At 33.7% G+C, this 18333-nt stretch overlaps 1 protein-coding gene across 1 annotated transcript; it reads left to right on the forward strand.

Moving 5' to 3' along the window:
• Nucleotides 1-8840: 8840 nt before the first annotated feature.
• On the forward strand, nt 8841-10073 carry LOC126687618 (uncharacterized). Its single transcript, XM_050382174.2, has 2 exons — nt 8841-9428; nt 9506-10073. The coding sequence occupies exons 1-2, from the start codon at nt 8841-8843 to the stop codon at nt 9980-9982; spliced, it is 1065 nt and encodes a 354-aa protein (XP_050238131.2). The 3' UTR covers nt 9983-10073.
• Nucleotides 10074-18333: the final 8260 nt, after the last annotated feature.

Here is an 18333-nt window from a genome sequence, read left to right on the forward strand (position 1 = left end):
TAAATCGGTTTCCTTAAAATATTGAAAACCTACAAAAAAAATTAATATGCATTAATGTTGAAATAAAAAGTTTGCCTATAAAGTATTATATATTTTCATATATTTATTCTTCTTCTCAGGTATGTTTTTTGTTTTTTCTCTTATTTGCTATACTTTTTTTGTTTTACCATTGTTTAGTTAATTTCTTCTTCTTTGTTCTAAATGGTGGGTTTTGTTTTAATTTTTTGTTTAATAATTGCAGGTTTATGTATCATAGAGAAATGTAGAATTAGGCTAAATGAAATTGGGCAATACTATAAAAAGTTAAAATTCAAGTAAGTTCTTCGTTTGTTTTTTTGTTATAGATCATATGCATAAAATATTCATTTTTTCCCTAAAATTCATGATCATATCTTTTTTTTCAGCGATGGAGAAGTTTTTTTAGAGAAAGACTAAGGTATTGTAGGTATTAGTAACACTGAATTTGTTTATACTACTGATAAATAAATAATATTTATTTATTTGGAAAATTCTGGCTAATAATCACCCATGGCCCCTCAACTTTAGGGGTACGGGCGCTAAACCCCCTGAAGTTTAAAAACGGGCGCTAAACCCCCTAAACTTTGTGTCGGCGCTCACTAAACCCCTTTTGGACGAAATATGACCAAAATACCCCCGGCGCCGTTTTTTCAGTCAACTGACATTTTAAAAAAAAAATTCTGACACTGTCATATCATCTGACACGTCAGAATTATACCTTAAAAATTTCAAACACCTAAAATACCCTCAATTTAATTTAGAAAAAGACAAAATAAATAAATCAACCCAATCTAAATTAAAAGATGAACCCAACACCCGATCGGACCATTCCCACCCGACCGGACCACACCCACCCGACCACCCGACCACCCCCGGAAAATTTTCCGGTCATCTTCTCTATTGAAGATGACCGGAAAATTTTTCCGGCCATCTTCCGAATCTGTTCCTCAAGAACAGATCCGTCGCGGATCTGTTCTTGAGGAACAGATCCGCCGATCTGTTCCTCTTGAGGAACAGATCTGCAGATCCGTTTATTTTGGTGACCGGAAAATTTTCCGGTCATCATTCACTCGGAGAAGATGACCGGAAAATTTTCCGGTGGTGGTCGGGCGGCGGCGATGGTTAAATCAGTGATGGGTTGGTTTTGAATGGGTGGTTGGGTTTTGAATGAGTGGTTGGGTTTTTTTTATTTTATCAGATATTATATTTAGGGGTGTTTTGGGCATTTTTATTTTTTTTTGTCTTTTGATGACGTGTCAACTGACACTTGGTGCTGTCAATTTTTTTTTTTCTGTTTTAAAAGACAGCCGCCAAACAAAAGACGGCGCCGGGGGTATTTTCGTCCAAAAGGGGTTTAGTGAGCGCCGACACAAAGTTTAGGGGGTTTAGCGCCCGTTTTTAAACTTCAGGGGGTTTAGCGCCCGTACCCCTAAAGTTGAGGTGCCATGGGTGATTATTAGCCGAAAATTCTATTCGGTTGTGCAATTTATGGTTCCTTATATTTATTAAAATTTAATTTTGTTTAATAATAAATTTGACCATAAACTGACAAAATTGCTATTTAATTATTCTTACCATATTTGTAGATCTCCAGTTAAATTAAACTAAATATTAAAAAAGAAAATTAAAATAAAATTTAAAATATGCATAATGTTTTTCAAAAGGTAATATATTTTGACACTTCTCACTCTTCAAAAAATTCACATACCAAATTTCTTGACTAATTGTCTTAATTCTCAGACATGTTAATTACACTAGAAGGTATTACGGGTTTCTAAAAAGCATTTGTGGCATTTTCAAGATATATTTTTCTTTATTTGACATTTATTACTCTTTTTTTTATGAATAGTATGTATATTAAAAGCCAAAAAAAATGGCAAAAACATTTATTACTCTTTAAATAGTTTCCTATCAAATCCCTTAACTAATTGTTTTAAATTTCAAATATGCTAATTCCATTGATTATTTTTAAAACTTAAAAAAAATGACAAAAAAAAGGATTAAAAGCAAACAGAAAAACATCTAAAAGTAAAAAAAACAAAAAACTATTCTATGTATTAGCTAGAATGGAAATATTGAAATTTCGGTTAATGAGGGATAGTCATAAGCATTAGATTATTTAAAATTTAATAAAGATAGAGATTGAAATTCTTATTAATTTTTTTAAAAAAATATAAATAAATCATTCAATAAAAAATATTATAAATTTATATGTATTTGAAAATTATGCATAACATTTGTTATTATCTAATAAAAAAATATTGAGGATAAATGGTAAAAAATATTAAAAAATCAGTGTTTGTTTATATTTAATGTGATATATATATATATATATTATATTTTACATTATTATTTTTACTATTTTTTATTAAGTGAATCCTAAAAATTCAATAAAAAAATTTATTACCAATATAAAATTTAAATAAAAACCGTGCAACGCGCGGGCCTAATGCTAGTATATATATAAAGCATGATATTTTTTCCCATGGTTTAAGAGACTGACACTTGGCATATTCTCATCGTCTTAACAAATATTACTTTAATTAATTTAATCATTATTCCCATAATTTAATAATAATACATTGATTGATTTGTTAACTTTTTCCATAAATTGCTATGTTAATATGGAAATAAGAATAATTGCTAACATATAATTTCTTTATATTAATAGTAATAATAGACTAATCATTTATTTGGCAACCTTCATTTACATTTATTCTCAGAAAAATCAACCAATTATTATAAAAAATTTATTTTCATTATTTTCTTTTTATTTTTGTATTATATAATAAATATTTATCAAAAAAGCGTACATTTTCCTTAAAAAAACATATTTAATTCAAATTTAAGTTTTCACATGCAATGCACTTCTAATATATAAAAAAAAAATTGATAATATTTTTTTTTGATTTTCTAAACTTTTTGAAAGTAATTAATTAATTTTAAACATTTTCTTAGTTGGTTATATGCTATTTAGTTTGATTTAAAAAAAATCTATTTATTTAGGCTTAAAACGTATATTTCATTGACCGTCATCCTTTCTTTTTATACTACTATAATCTTTAATTATGATTTGATAAATTAGCTTCAATTTAGAGCCTCATTTGGAAACAATTTAATATTCTATATGGTTATATTTGCAATTTAAAGCTATATTGACTTCTCAATAGCCAAACTACATATATAACCACAATATACTAATATAAATTTCAAAATTTATTGATTTTCTAACCTTATTTGTAATTTAAAGCTTTTGAAACGTTTTTTTGTTTGGAGAGATTCTTAGGTAGACTCAGTCCACCACGTCATCTGTGAACTAAGCCTATCACATAATGACACGTCATTAAAATGATGACAATTTTGTAAATTCGTTTATTACTTATTTACACTTTTGAATAGTAATATTACAAGATTGCCATCATTTTAATGACGTGTCATTATGTGATAGGCTTAGTCCAGGGATGACGTGATGGACTGAGTCTACCTAAGAATTTCTCTCTTGTTTGACGTTACTCCATTGCTAATGATTTTATTACTATTCAACTTTGTAACCCCAATTATAAAAATTTAATGCACCCTACTACACGTTATTATATATTTTTACACATTCTCTAATCATTCGAAAAAAAATTCATACTAATCAAAATTAATAAAAACCAATCAATTTTAATTTTAATCACAGCAAAATTTCAGTAGATTTCATTTTTTCTATGAATAGATTTAATTTATTTGTCTTCTTAATATTTACATGCTACAAATACGAGAAAATCGAACATGGTCGATCGTGAAATTTTGTGCACTTATCAGCTGCCAGTGCCAACCGTGTTCATTTTGTTTATATATGTTTCTTCTACAAGCTCAATAGATCATTGCTAATTAAAAGAGTATCATCTTTTTTCGCACAGTTATTGGCAACATATCGCTATGATAAAAGTTTCAAATTTTTTTATTTCGGCTATAAGTTTTTTTTCACCAATGGCTATTAGAAGGTAAATTTTAGTTTTTATTTTTACATTTTTTATTTTGTATTTTGTTTATGGAAGTTTATTTTGTATAAACACGTGTCTAATTTGGAATGATTAATTAGTTTTTAACATTTCTTTAGTGCAATTTTGTTGATGAGAATAAATGTTGATGTTACTAATATGTAAATGTTATATTTCTATAACTGCTATTTTGAATAATTGGCTTTCTTATTAGTAATTACTTACGTTTCTCAGATATTAAAGCTGGATATTTCATTTGACATAAACAATTCTCTAGACTATATATATGCTTCCCATAACATTGCATTACACTGTATTTTTTTTTTGTACTAGCCCATTCTACAGGTAAACTTAAACTTTTCTTTAATAGTATATAACAAATTTGATTATTGATTTCTGATATAATTTAAGCTTCTGTCTCTCCTAACCTTCTATTCTTTTAGATAGTTTAGCACTTTTAGAGGTACTTTCTTGCATTAGTGGTTACTATCCAATAAATTTGCTTGCTTTTCTCTTACATATTTGTTCACTTATATAATATAAGTTCTTTTTTATTTATATAATGTTGCCTTTTATTTTTTTAGATTTCGACTTTTGTTTATTCAGTTGTTGAACTGGTGGAAAAATAGTATTGTATGGTGATTAAGGTGATTCTCTTTTTCTTCTTTTAATTGGGTTGAGCTAACTTTTTATTATATATATATTAAAATATTCTTTATTAGGAAATTTTTCTCTCTTAAATTTACAATCACAATGTATTTTCTTTAGATCATAATCTTTTAATTTATATTTTTAGATATTTTTAATTTATAATAGTATTATTATCTTTAAAAATCTCTAAATCTATAATCTAATTGGTAAGAAGTTTGTAAAAGAAAGTATACTAAATATAAAAATGGTAATGTATTAATTAATAATTAGTTTAGTTTAAAATATTTTGTCTTTTGCTATTATTTTTTATTTTCAAATATAATTTAATTTTATAAAGTTTAAGTACCAATTATCTAATGTGATTATACATCAAAACATGAAACTTCTTATGGATATTCTCCAATAAATATAGATTTCTATTGCTATATATTTTGAGGTAAATTGTATAAAATTGTAAAGATTAATTTAAATGTGCACACTACAAAATTTAACATTTCATTTACAATTCATGAAATCCACCACTAACCCTTCTCTATTATTCCTCTCCCCTCATGCATTTTTCCTATAAAACCACTCAAATATCTGATAATTAGTTCACATTTTAAAAATACAACAAATTTATACACATGAATTGTAAAATAATGTCTCATTTTTTGTTTTTCATGTTTGTTATTTCAGGTACAGCTGCAATTAGAACCAGTGAACAATTCATTGGTCTTTCTATTTACGTTTTTTTTTGTCGCAGGATTTGTTATGGAAACCATTTCATTGTTTAATCCATTGTAGTAAGACATATCAATAAATCAAAAGGCCAAAAGAAGTTCTTAAACTTTCATTTTCGTTTGTCTTCTAATTTATTATTGGAGTTATTCTCTTTTTAACCTATAGATATAAAACATGCAAATAAAGTAAATATTTATTCTATGTTACCTTTTTTTATTTACCTTAACTACCATAGATATTTGACACACTTTCTTTAAAATTGATTATTTTTCAAAAAAAAAACATATAAAGCGTTGATTTTTCAATCGATTTTTAACACTTTCTCGGTCAATATTTATAATTTTTCTTTAAAATTTAATTAAATTATATTAGTTGATTTGTTAACCTTATTTGTATACAAACTTGATATAAAAACAATTAATTGGTTTACAAGTTTTATTATTCTTACAATATCTATGGATTTGATGTTATTAATTAAAATAAAAAAAAATAAAGAATTTAGATTTGCAACTCATTTCGTGATGAAATTTATATATTTTTTAGACGTTGCCGTACAGTTAGATATAGTATAACTAATATTATTATTTTAAATTATAAATTTGTAGCTCACTAATTAACCAAAGAAAAAGGCAAAAATAAGAAAACAATTCAGATAAAAAAAACAATTTATACAAAAATGGATTGTAGTTTCTTGATAAAAAAAAAACAATTCGGCTTGATTGATTAGTGATTGACTTATGCATTGGTTATGAGTTACTTAAATTTAGCCTTTATAAACGCGGCATTAAATAATTCGAAAATTTTAATTTAAATAGTTTTTCATATATCTTTCAAAATAATTAAAATGAATATTAATTTGTCAAAATGAAACATAACGACCTATTAAAACTAAACAAATATATAAAATATACCTTAGCTTATAAATAAATAAAAATTTATCCAAATTTTGATAATAAGGGAGTCCAAAAAAAAATATAAACAAAACTCTACTAATTTTAATATTTTAGAACGTTAAAAATTAAAAAAAAAATCGTGCAACGCACGGGAGTAAAGCTAGTAGATAATGAAGTTGGATATATAAATCTCTTGTGTTATTAAAGTAGTAATAATAGGAGAATGATTTCCTTAGGAGAATGATTTCCTTTTTTCAACGATATTACGTGCTAGTTTCGCATTACGTGCTATGCACGTGGCTCGTAACGTAACTCGTCAATGAATTTATTTGTAAATTTATTATAATTATATCAATTTTTTTATTTATAATTAATATTAAATTAGTTAGGAATTTTTGTAAAAGTAAATATAATATATTCGATTATTAAATTTTTTTCTATACTGAATTTATTCTTCTTTTAGTTTTATAATAACCATAATTGAATAATTAACTTAATTTTATTAATAATGTCTTTAAAAAAATAAGATAGAAATTTAAATAGTAATATATTGACCAAATATAGTATTTTAATTTTATAGTTCAATCAAACTAAAAGATAGGTATTCCTACTAATTTGGAGACAATTTAGTTATTTTTTACATACTAAAAACTAAATTGGAGATAATTTAGCTATCTATTCCTGATGGAGTCTGCCTTCTGAACCGGTGAGTGAACCTGCAAAACAGGGTAGAAGCTAACCGGACGGTGGTTGTCCGATTAACTCTCCGATGCTAAAGTCAGTCTAGAGCTTTGAGCAGCGTTTTGAGTATGTGAATGTAATTGTGATTCTAGGCATACCTCGTGCTCTTTTTATAGTAGTCGAATATACCTAGTAGAGTTGTATTAGGCAGGTGAATCCTACTTTGTAGGGATTCGGCCGTATCGCAGGGATTCTCCTGATTTGTCGAGATCTACCTTAATCTGATAAGAGTCCTATTTAGGAACGTCTTCCTAAATAGTCTTATCTTCCTAAAGTAGAGCTTATCCTTCCATATGTAGTGTTTGTGTCCAAATAGGACAATATTTCCATATTCAGTCGTTTACCCGAATCCCGGACCTGACGCGCTCTTGGCGGATCATGTGGGATTCGGTCTTTATTAGTGTATTACCGAATCTTAGAGATTCGGCATCTCCTCCGTATCTTTCGGTCTTCAGGGGGAGTCCGGCGTCGCCTGAGAGTGGATCCCCTGCAACTCGGCTCCATTATACTTTCAGTAGGATTCGGTATCCATCATTAGCCCCCCCGCAAGTGAGCTGAAGTAGTTTGGCATTTATGCCTTAGTGGATTTTAGCTCTTTTGGAGCTGAGTTCTTTTATACGGGCGAGTCGTTTCGTATTCCGGGCGAGTCGTTTCATATGTTTGTGGGCGGCGTTTCATCTTTAGTAAGATTCTGCGTTGCCACGTGTTGGCATTTAATGATTAAACGGTTAATGATTCAAAAGCGTTTTGTATTTAATCTCTTCGCATTTCTTCTTTTCCCTCTTACTTTGCTTTTCGAATTTACTCTCATTTCTTGTAGCTATTTCCTTTTCGTTCTTCGTTTGATTATTTGATTCTTCGTGACTTGTTTTCTCCAGATTTTTCAGGTATGTCTTCTTTCGTTGTTTGGATGTTAATATGGCTTTCTTCTTTGTATATTCTCCATGCTTTGTGTTCTGGAAATTTCTTCTGTACTTGTTGTTCTTTGATGTGTTCTTCAACGTGTTCTTCAATATATTTTTTGTTTGATCCTTATTTTGTGTTTATGTTTGTGATTCCCTGTTCTAGGATGCCTCTTAGTCGAGTGGAAGATGCTTGCGCTGCTATGGCTTTTACCCGATCGAAGCTTCGTAGGGATGAAGTCTTAGATATCTATTTTAAGTATAGTTTTCCTTTTGATTATAGGGTAATATTACCCGGTGCCGATATGGCTGCGTCTGATTCTCCCGGATCTTCTTGTAGGGCGGTTCTTTTTGAAGAGCAATTTGCTGCTGGTCTTAGGTTTCCTTTGGATCCATTTTTAGTAGAAGTGTGTAGGGATTTAAAGGTTGCTCTAGGGCAACTTTACCCTGGTACGATTAGAGTAGTGCTCGCCTTTTCGGAGGCATGTAGGCTCCGGGGCTGTGCCCCTTCTCTCAAAGTGTTATATCATTTTGTAGATTTTAGGAAGTGTGATGGCTGCTTCGTTTTCGCCCTTGGTAGAGAAGGGCGATCTCGTATTTATCTTCCTTGCCTAACCAGTCGCTGGCGAAGGCGTTTCTTTATTGTCTATCATAAATTTGCTTTTCTTCATTTTTCGGATGGTTTTTCTTCTCATCCAGTTCGGAGCTGTTCTTCTCCTTTAAGTTTATCCGAGTCAAAACTTGCTTTTGACATATCTTCTTGTAGTATTGTGTCTCGTCCCATTTTAGATGTCTTGGTTAATAGTCATCTTCGGAGTCGATGGTTTCCTTTGGAGGATCCTCCTCGAGGCTTGGCGGATCTTTGCTACTCTTTTGTTCAAGGTATATTAATTTGCTTAAGTTCTTTTTAATGTTTCTTTTGTAGGATGTCTTCTTCTTCTGACGATTTCCTTTCCGGATTTCAAGTAGATTTGGACGTTCCGATGGGTGGTCCTGACGTTCCTGTCGCCAACTTTATTCCTGGCGACATTGTCGTGGATGGAGCTCCTGTTGATATCCCCCTAGCTTCCGCCGAGGTAGCGTTGCCTGAGGTTATTGTTATAAATGATGATGATGGTGATGACTCGGCTGTTCCAGTCGGCGACGAGGCGATTCCGTCACTACTTCCCCCTCTAGCATCATCTATCGTTTCGGGGGGAGTTGGGGGTGTGGCCTCAGAGGGGCCTGTTGTTGCTGATTCGGGAGAGATTTCTCTAGGTCGAGACCCGGATTCTCCGTCTAGAAAAAGACGTCGAGTTGTCGATGATTCTCCAACGAGGGAGAGTTTTCCTGGAAGCTCTTCTTCTGCTCCAGACTTGGTTCAATGGGTCGAAGGTCAGGATCCTGCCAGTTTGCTGAATCCGAGAGTGCTAGCGGAATATATCCGGACTTTGGCGATTCTTGATGATGTCACGTGGTTCTGTGGTAGGCCGGGTCAGGAGCTTTCCGATCTGGCTTGTTTTCATGGTTTCTCTGTAAGTGCTTTCTTTCTTGAGTATAATATGTTTTTTGTATTCAGTTGCTTTCTTATTTGTTTATTTCTGGTGTGTAGGCCCTTCAATCTGTTCTGGTATTGAACGACCGCCGACAGTGTGCCGAGGAAGAGGTCGAGCGTCTGTCTGCTCTTTTGGCGACTTCCGAGTCTGAAAGGGCGAAATTGAAGGCCTCTTTGGAAGAGCATGATTCCCTTCTGGCGCAGCTCAAGGCGCAGGATGCGATTAATGATCGCCAAGTGAAAGTGATTGAGAAAAAGACCGATGACTTGACTCAAGAGATTGAGGAGCTCATTCGGATCAATTCCCTTGTTGGTGGGGAGAGGGATAGTCTTAGATCGGAGGTTGAAGGTCTTCACATCCGTCTGCTAGATACGAAGGCTTTTTACTCTGCTCTGATAAGCGAGTATCGCCTTGCGATTGGGAAGAAGCTTCTGGAGCAGAATCCCAATATTGATCTTTCTGGGGTTAACGGGTTGGATCCCCAGGCCATCGCCCGTGATCTCCTCGTCAAGATTTCTAAAGACCGTGTCTAGTAGTTTTCTTTTGATTGTATTTGCTGATGTATTAATTTTGCTTTTTGTAATTCGCAATTTATGAATATATTTTCTTCGTTTTTCTTCGAAATGTGCTTTTTGCCTTATCTTTATGTACTTGTCTTGCCTCGAGGGTTATTCTAAACCCTGTTCTTGGCGTTGCTTTTTGTAGAGTTAATCTAAACTCTTTTTATTTTTGTTTTTGTTTCGAGTTAATCTAAACTCTTTTTTGGCGATTTGCCTTTTCTGAGTTAATCTAAACTCATTTTTAGCCTTTCGTGGCGATCTGCCTGGTTCGGCTATTTTGCTTTGAGTTAATTTAAACTCATTTTCTTGGCTCTTAGCCTTTCGTGGCGATTTGCCTGGTTCGGCGATTTTGCTTTGAGTTAATTTAAACTCATTTTCTTGGCTTTTAGCTTTTCTTGAGTTTGATCTTTAATTTATTTTTTCTTCTTTCGTCTTTGATTTAATCATTCGTGGCTGTTCTTGATTTTTATTTCTTTATTGGTTCGTCTGGCTAATCAGATGGTAGCGAAATTGAATTTTTATTGATAAAAAGATGGCATACAAAGCATTAAAGATAGATTTGACGCCATCTGGTAAGACGGAGAGTCGTTACCGATGATGGGTCGTTTTTCATTCCTATTCTTCCTTCTTTTCGGTCTTGTTTTCTTGGAGATCCACCACTGACTCATCATAGCACTTCTTGGCTATTCCTTGGTCTCCTCTCAGCGTCACTACTCCCTTTTCAGTCGGTACCTTCATTGCCAGTGCTCTGATGCTGGTTACCGCTGCCGAGTCATGGAGGAAAGGTCTTCCTAGGATGGCATTATATGTCAATTCCATGTCCACTATGTTAAATAGTGACATGATTTTCTTGTTCATTCCTCTTTCTGGGCCGATTATTACTTCCAAGGTGACTGCTCCCAGCGGGGTGATGGAGGGTCCACCGAGTCCTGATAGCGGAATTGGGACTCGGCGTAACCTTGACGCTGTTCCTCCCAACATTTTGTATGCTGCATTTGTCATGAGGTTTACTGCACTTCCTTCGTCGATAAGGATCCGCTCCATGTTCCAATTTTCAATGATAGTAGTCACTACCAAAGCATCGTTGTGAGGTGCTTTGACGTGTTCATAGTCTTCTACATCGAAGATCACTGGCGGCATGTGAGTTTCTCGTATGTTCATTACTTCCTTCCTCTGCTTCCTCCTGATCGTGGAGCTACTATGCCCTCCACCATTAATCATGTGTATGGTTCCCAGAATTTTGGATGGGCGCTCGTCTTCCTTTTCTTTTGGCTTGTCTTCTCTGTTTCTTTTTTCTCCCTTGTCATTGCTCTTCTCTTTTCGGGCCACAAATTTCCTCAGTTCGCCTGTGTCGATCATTCTTTCGATCTCGACCTTTAAGTCTCTGCAGCTATCCGTTTCGTGTCCGTAATCGTCGTGAAATTTGCAGTACTTTCTGGTGTCTCTGCTTTCATTTTGGGTGGCCATACCACGTTTTTGATGTTTTCTTTGATCCACATGAGGACATTAGTTCGGCTGGTGTTTAATGGAGTGAAGTTATTCTCATCATCTCTGGGATCGTATCTCGATTCATATCTTGTCTGGGGGGCGAATCGTCTGCTTTCTTCGGGTCTTCCTCTCCTGTCATCAGGTTTGGACTTGGTTTTTTCTCTGGATCTCTCTTTTGATTCTTTTCCTTTTGCTTCCTTTCCGCGAATCGCCCTTCGCCCTTCGTCTAACTCGAAGTATTTCTGAGCTATGCCCATTAAGTTCGAGAAAGTTGTGGGTTTATTGACTAGCAGCTTGTCCACCAGCTTTCCGAATCGCGTCCCGTCTCGCAATGCTTCTGTCGCCATGTCGACGTTCAGGTTGTCTATCTTCATAGCTTGCTTGTTGAATCGTTCGATGTAGCTTCGCAGGGTTTCTCCTTCTTCTTGGATACAGGCTCTTAGGATACTGGTAGTGGTTTTAGCTGGGATGTTTGTGAGATATCTGTTGAGGAATTCTGTTGAAAGCGAAGCGAAGCTTTTGATCGAGCCTGGTTTTAATTTGTTATACCATCTCTGGGCTGTGCCCGTGAGCGTGGTAGGGAAAACCCTGCAAAGGATGGCGTCCGATACGCTGAGTAGCCCCATGGTCGCTGTGAACCTAGAGGTATGGTCTCGGGGGTCTCCTTCCCCATTGAAAATTGGCAAGGTCGGCAGCTTCATGCTGTGCGGGATGGTTTCCTCCATGATCTCGGGCGAGAGGGGTGATCCTTTCAACCTGAGGTCCTCTATGTCCAATTCTTCAGATTTTAGTTTTTTGAGCGCTTTGGCGATCTTCTCTTCTAAATCTTCTTCCACCACATATGTGGCTTTGCTTTTTTTGGGGTGTCTCTGACGATTCGCCCTCTCCTTCTTGGTGTTTTTTCTTATTTTGTTCTTTCCCTGCATCTCTTTCTTGTCGCTTACTCCTTGGTGGGGCGTCTTCTTTTTCCTTCTCCCTTCGTTCGTCTCTTTTCGTATTCAGACCGCTTCGGGCGTCCTCCTGGTTGTGCTCATTTCTGGGTGCCTCCGGTGATTCCTCGTTAGATTTTTCTCTGTCAGGACTTTCCTCTTCGCTGGTTTCCTTTTCTCGCTGGTTTCTTGCTTCGTTCCTTTCTTCGTTTCCTCTGGTCCGAGGTTCCTTGCTTTTGTTGTTTTCTGCCCTTGTCTCCCGTCGGCCTGGGTTTGCATTTCCTGTTCTTTCTCTTCTTCTGGGAGCTGTAGGGCTGAAGTTTTCCCTTAGCATTTTCATAGTTTCTTCGTGCCTGTCGTTTGTTCTTTTGGCCTCATTAGCCAATCTGTCAAGATTTGCCTGTGCAGATTCTAGTATCTTTTTCAGCATTTCGCTGTGTGGATCTTGTGCCGCTGCATTTGGTGCTTGTTCTTCAGTGCTTAGGTTGAAAGCAATTGGGATGCTTCCTCTTATTGGATTAGTTTGGTACTGGGGTGTTGAGAAAGAGAGCCCTCCGGTGTTGCTTTTTTCCCCGGAGTTGAGAAGCCCGTCTTCCGTCACGTTGATTATCTCTGGAGTGCTTTTTGGGTCCATTGGTTGTTTGTCTTTCAGGTTTACTCTTTCAGAAGTCATCTTCTTCAATGAGATTTGTTTTTGAGTTCAGAAAAGCTCCTTCTTTTGAAGTTTAGTTAAGCTTTTCCCACAGACGGCGCCAATTGATGGAGTCTGCCTTCTGAACCGGTGAGTGAACCTGCAAAACAGGGTAGAAGCTAACCGGACGGTGGTTGTCCGATTAACTCTCCGATGCTAAAGTCAGTCTAGAGCTTTGAGCAGCGTTTTGAGTATGTGAATGTAATTGTGATTCTAGGCATACCTCGTGCTCTTTTTATAGTAGTCGAATATACCTAGTAGAGTTGTATTAGGCAGGTGAATCCTACTTTGTAGGGATTCGGCCGTATCGCAGGGATTCTCCTGATTTGTCGAGATCTACCTTAATCTGATAAGAGTCCTATTTAGGAACGTCTTCCTAAATAGTCTTATCTTCCTAAAGTAGAGCTTATCCTTCCATATGTAGTGTTTGTGTCCAAATAGGACAATATTTCCATATTCAGTCGTTTACCCGAATCCCGGACCTGACGCGCTCTTGGCGGATCATGTGGGATTCGGTCTTTATTAGTGTATTACCGAATCTTAGAGATTCGGCATCTCCTCCGTATCTTTCGGTCTTCAGGGGGAGTCCGGCGTCGCCTGAGAGTGGATCCCCTGCAACTCGGCTCCATTATACTTTCAGTAGGATTCGGTATCCATCAATTCCAATTAGGACTTTAATTACAATATTTATTAATTAAATAACTAATTAATTAATGACTATAAAACCTTTATTTAGTAGTAAACTGAAAAGGATTATTTAATAAATTTGCCTGTCCCCCCCATCCGTGCTTTTATATATATTATAGATTATCAATAAAACTAAGTTAATTATTTAATTATGGTTGTTATAAAACTAAAAGAAGAATAAATTCAGTATGAAAAAAAATTTAATAACCGAATATATTATATTTACTTTTACTATTAATTATAAATAAAAAATTGATATAATTATAATAAATTTACTAATATGTTCATTGAGAAGTTACATTACGAGCCACGTGCATAGCACGTAATGCGAAACTAGTAAATAATAAACGAATTTACAAGATTGTTATCATTTTAATGACGTATCATTATGTAATAGGCTTAGTTCACGGATGACGTGGTGGACAGAGTTTACCTAAGAATTTCTCCCTAATATTACCTGTTTTTATAATTGATAAATCACCAAATGAGATCCGAGCTCCACAAGCCTACACAAACAGCAAACAGAGGTCAGAAAGAACTCCGGTGGGGGTCACCGGACGTTCACTCCGACGCTCAAGTAAGATTTCTGAGTAAGGAAGAAGAAGAAGAGAAAAGAGGAATAGTATTCAGAGAAGAGAAAGAATTACCTAGGGTTTGCCCTTAAACCCTTTATTTATAGTTAGGGTTTAAGGACAAACCTTGCCTTGCTGGCAGGCTGTCCTTGGAGTGGTCCCCGAAAAACGGTTATGCCTACATGGAGGATATTCCCCGTATGGGACACAGGTTGTTAGGTGTGTCAGGTGGAGGGAACATTCCTCACGGTCCTGTCAGAGGATCTTCTGTGGTCCCAGGATCTGGTACACGTGCGTGTGCTCGTGGGCCAGATCTCGGAACTCGGTCAGAGTCTGAAGCCCGGATTGCTTGGACCGAACTCACATATTTCTAGTTTCTGAGCTTGAGTATATCTCGAAGCTCGGGTCGTCTGCACCGAGCTTTCACGTCTCTCGTCCAGAAGCTCGGATAGAATCTTCGATCCGACCTTGTCAAAAGCACGCGTCTCGGATGATGTTCGAATATTCATCGATCCGGTGACCCCCAGGTCGCGTGGTCTATGACTTATGAGGTAGTCGAAAGTTGTCATTAGGTCGGTGAAATGCTTGACTTAGCGATGTTCGTTCTTGGCGAGGTTGCTTCGCCCCTACTAAATGTATTACGTTATCAATAATAAAGTTAGACAATTATACCCCCTTCTTTTTACTGTACCAAAGAAGAAGAAAGACTCTCTTCTAATACATCGGCAAAACCTCAATTTATTGCGGCGATCCATCGGATGATAAAATTAAATTGAAGGATTTTGATGGTTATTTTCTTCGAGCCTCAATTTCACATCCTTAATAGAGATATGTATTCATTTTTGGAGTTTGTTGAATTTAATTTTCTAGTTTCCACTCTCATATAAATCTTTGTTTTGCCATTCTCCATTTCCACTGACTTTGTCCGATGCTGCTACTCACTACCGCTGCAATCTTCCTCCGGCGTAAGTTGTTCACATGCGCTTCTCACATGTAAGTTCCCTTGGGCACCTTTTTATTTCTGTATTTTGACTGAGCTTAAAAGGAGTTGAAATTAAAATTCCGATTAAGAATCGTGTAATATGGGTCCTATTCATTATCTTTCCTATATGTTAAAAAATTTCTCTTTGCGGGGTTAAACATGTGACATTTGAATTATGAAAAGTTATAAACTACTTAATTTATGATGTTTAATGTTGGTATTTCCCTGAGAAATTTTCCCCTTAGACATTCCATGCCTTCTTAAAACTGGATGTTTTTATATTAAATTGATGATTATTTTCTATATTTCTTAGTTCTTTACAAGTTATTGATAACTGTTGTTGCTTTTGTTAGGTTTAATTTCAGCATAAGTAGTTGTTTATAACCCTTTTAAGTATGTATTATGTTGATTAATGAAAGTGGGAGTTGACATATTCCTATCATAGTAAGATATATAGTTTATGAAAATTTGAAGGTAAGGTTGCTTGGCATGACAAGTAAGATAATGCATCAATGAAATGGCGTTTTTATTTGATAAAGTAATTTTTTTCCTACTTGATCATCTCTTAGCCAACATTTTACAAAGTAAATCTGTGTTCGCTTTTACCTTGCAAGAGAGTAACCATATAATGTTTTTAATAGACTCCATGTGAGGTTTTTGCCTATTTGATTTATGTTGCATGTGAATATGAAAACAATTTTACTTAAACATGGCATTAGTTATGTCCAATCATTTAACTCTTAATGCAAACCTGTTCATTCACAAATACTATAATGTAAACCAGTTTTTCATATTCAAGACCAAATCTTTCTTCATTTATTGCTTTGATCTATTAAAGCATGATGATTGGTGAAGGTTTCATATTGCATTGCTCTTCTTATTCTTAGTGTTTGGGGGTTCTACTCACTCTATAATGTTGATTTACATTTCCTCAAGAAAGAAGGATGTTGCTCAAGGAAAAAGCCTCAAGAATGTATAATCTTCCTTCATACTTCTTTGCAAGAACAACCGAAGAATTACCATTAGAGTTTCCACCCCAACTATTTTCATATTCATCATCTACTGAATGGGTGGACTTAATCCTGACCCCCTCATTTTCATTCTTCCTCCCCTTACAATTTGTACATGAGTATGTAGTTGAAAAGACATGATATAAATTCTTAATTTCGATAAAAGAATTTCTAATTTTAGTTCACTATAATTTCTTAAGTTCTATGTAAAGAATATATAGTTCATCACTGATTAGATGGATGGATTACATGCATCACATTCACTTAAGAATTTAATTCAAATACATTTTACGTAAAAGAGATATTCAATTTGTATATTACACTAAATCTTAAAATTTTCTTAATATGAAATGTCTGATAAAATTGTAAAAAATAGTAAGACAAATTTTATTAAAAATTGAATTAAGGTAGTTCAGTTGATATAGGTTCACATCAGGTTGATTTTTGGTTATATGGATTATCAAATATATTTCACTTAAAAGAAATATTCAATTTATACTTTACACTAAATCTCAAAATTCTCTTAATATAAAATGTTAGTTAAGATTGTAAAAAACAGTAAGACAAATTTTATTTAAAATTGAATTAAAGTAATTCAACTGATATAGGTTCACATCAAGTTCATATACGGTTCGCATCCAGTTGATTTTCAGTTATATAAACTGTCGAATACATTTCACTTAAAAGAGATATTTAATTTATAGATTACACTAAATATCAAAATTCTCTTAATATAAAATGCCAGTTAAAATTGTAAATTGCAGCAAGATAAATGTTACTAAAAATTGAATTAAGATAGTTCACTTGATATAGGTTCACATCAGGCTTACATCAAGTTGATTTTCGGTTATATAGAATGTCAAATACATTTCACTTAAAAGAAATATTCAATTTGTATATTACATTAAATTTCAAAAATCTCTCAATATAAAATTTCAATTAAGATTGTAAAGAGCAGTAAGATAAACTGTAATAAAAATTAAATTAAGATAACTTAACTGATATAGGTTCACATCAAGTTCACATACGGTTCACATCAGGTTGATTTTTGGTTTTATAAACTGTCAAATATATTGCATTTAAAAAAGATATTTAATTTTGTGATTACACTAAATCTCAAAATTCTCTCAATATAAAATGTCATTTAAAATTGTAAGGTAGTTCAGTTGATATAGGTTCACATCTGGTTAACATCAAGTTAATATTTGGTTTTATAGATTGTTAAATACATTTCACTTAAAAGAGATATTCAATTTGTATATTACACTAAATCTAAAAAATCTCTCCTTATAAAATACCAGTTAAGATTGTAGTTTTATGATAAACTTTAAATTAATTTTTATTTATTCAATATTTAGGGTTAATTGTAAATTAATACACGAACTTTACTCCAATTTGCAATTACAACACGAACTTTAAAACTTGGCAAATTGGTACACCGATTTTCAGTTTTTGGCAAATTGATTCACCGAACTGGAAAAACACTAACGTGGACATTGTCATATACAGCCACGTGTTGTTGTATGATTGGTCGGTGTACTAATTTGCCAAAAAATGAAAGTTGGTATATTAAATTGCCAAGTTTCAAAGTTCTTGTTGTAATTGCAAATTAGGGTAAAATTAGTGTATTAATTTGCAATTAACCCCAATATTTATACCAAATAAAAAGTTAAAAAATATGATGATATGGATTATGATAAAAATGTAGCTTTTCTTTTATAATAGTTAAAATATCAATTTAACATCATCAGAATTAAAAAATTAATCATGAAATAACAAATGACTAGTTTTAGATTTAATTCAAATACAAAAATAAATCAGGCTACTTTATTTTTTGTCACAACTTTAAACTCAATAAACATAAATTGTTCAAAGTTTCAAACAAATTGAATACCCTACACACCAGGTAAAAAATGTGACAATCTCTGCTTTCAACAAGGAAGTTTGAAAGGAAATCTTAAACTC

The sequence above is a fragment of the Mercurialis annua genome, linkage group LG6 (genome assembly GCF_937616625.2).
Source record: "Mercurialis annua linkage group LG6, ddMerAnnu1.2, whole genome shotgun sequence".
NCBI lineage: Eukaryota > Viridiplantae > Streptophyta > Magnoliopsida > Malpighiales > Euphorbiaceae > Mercurialis > Mercurialis annua.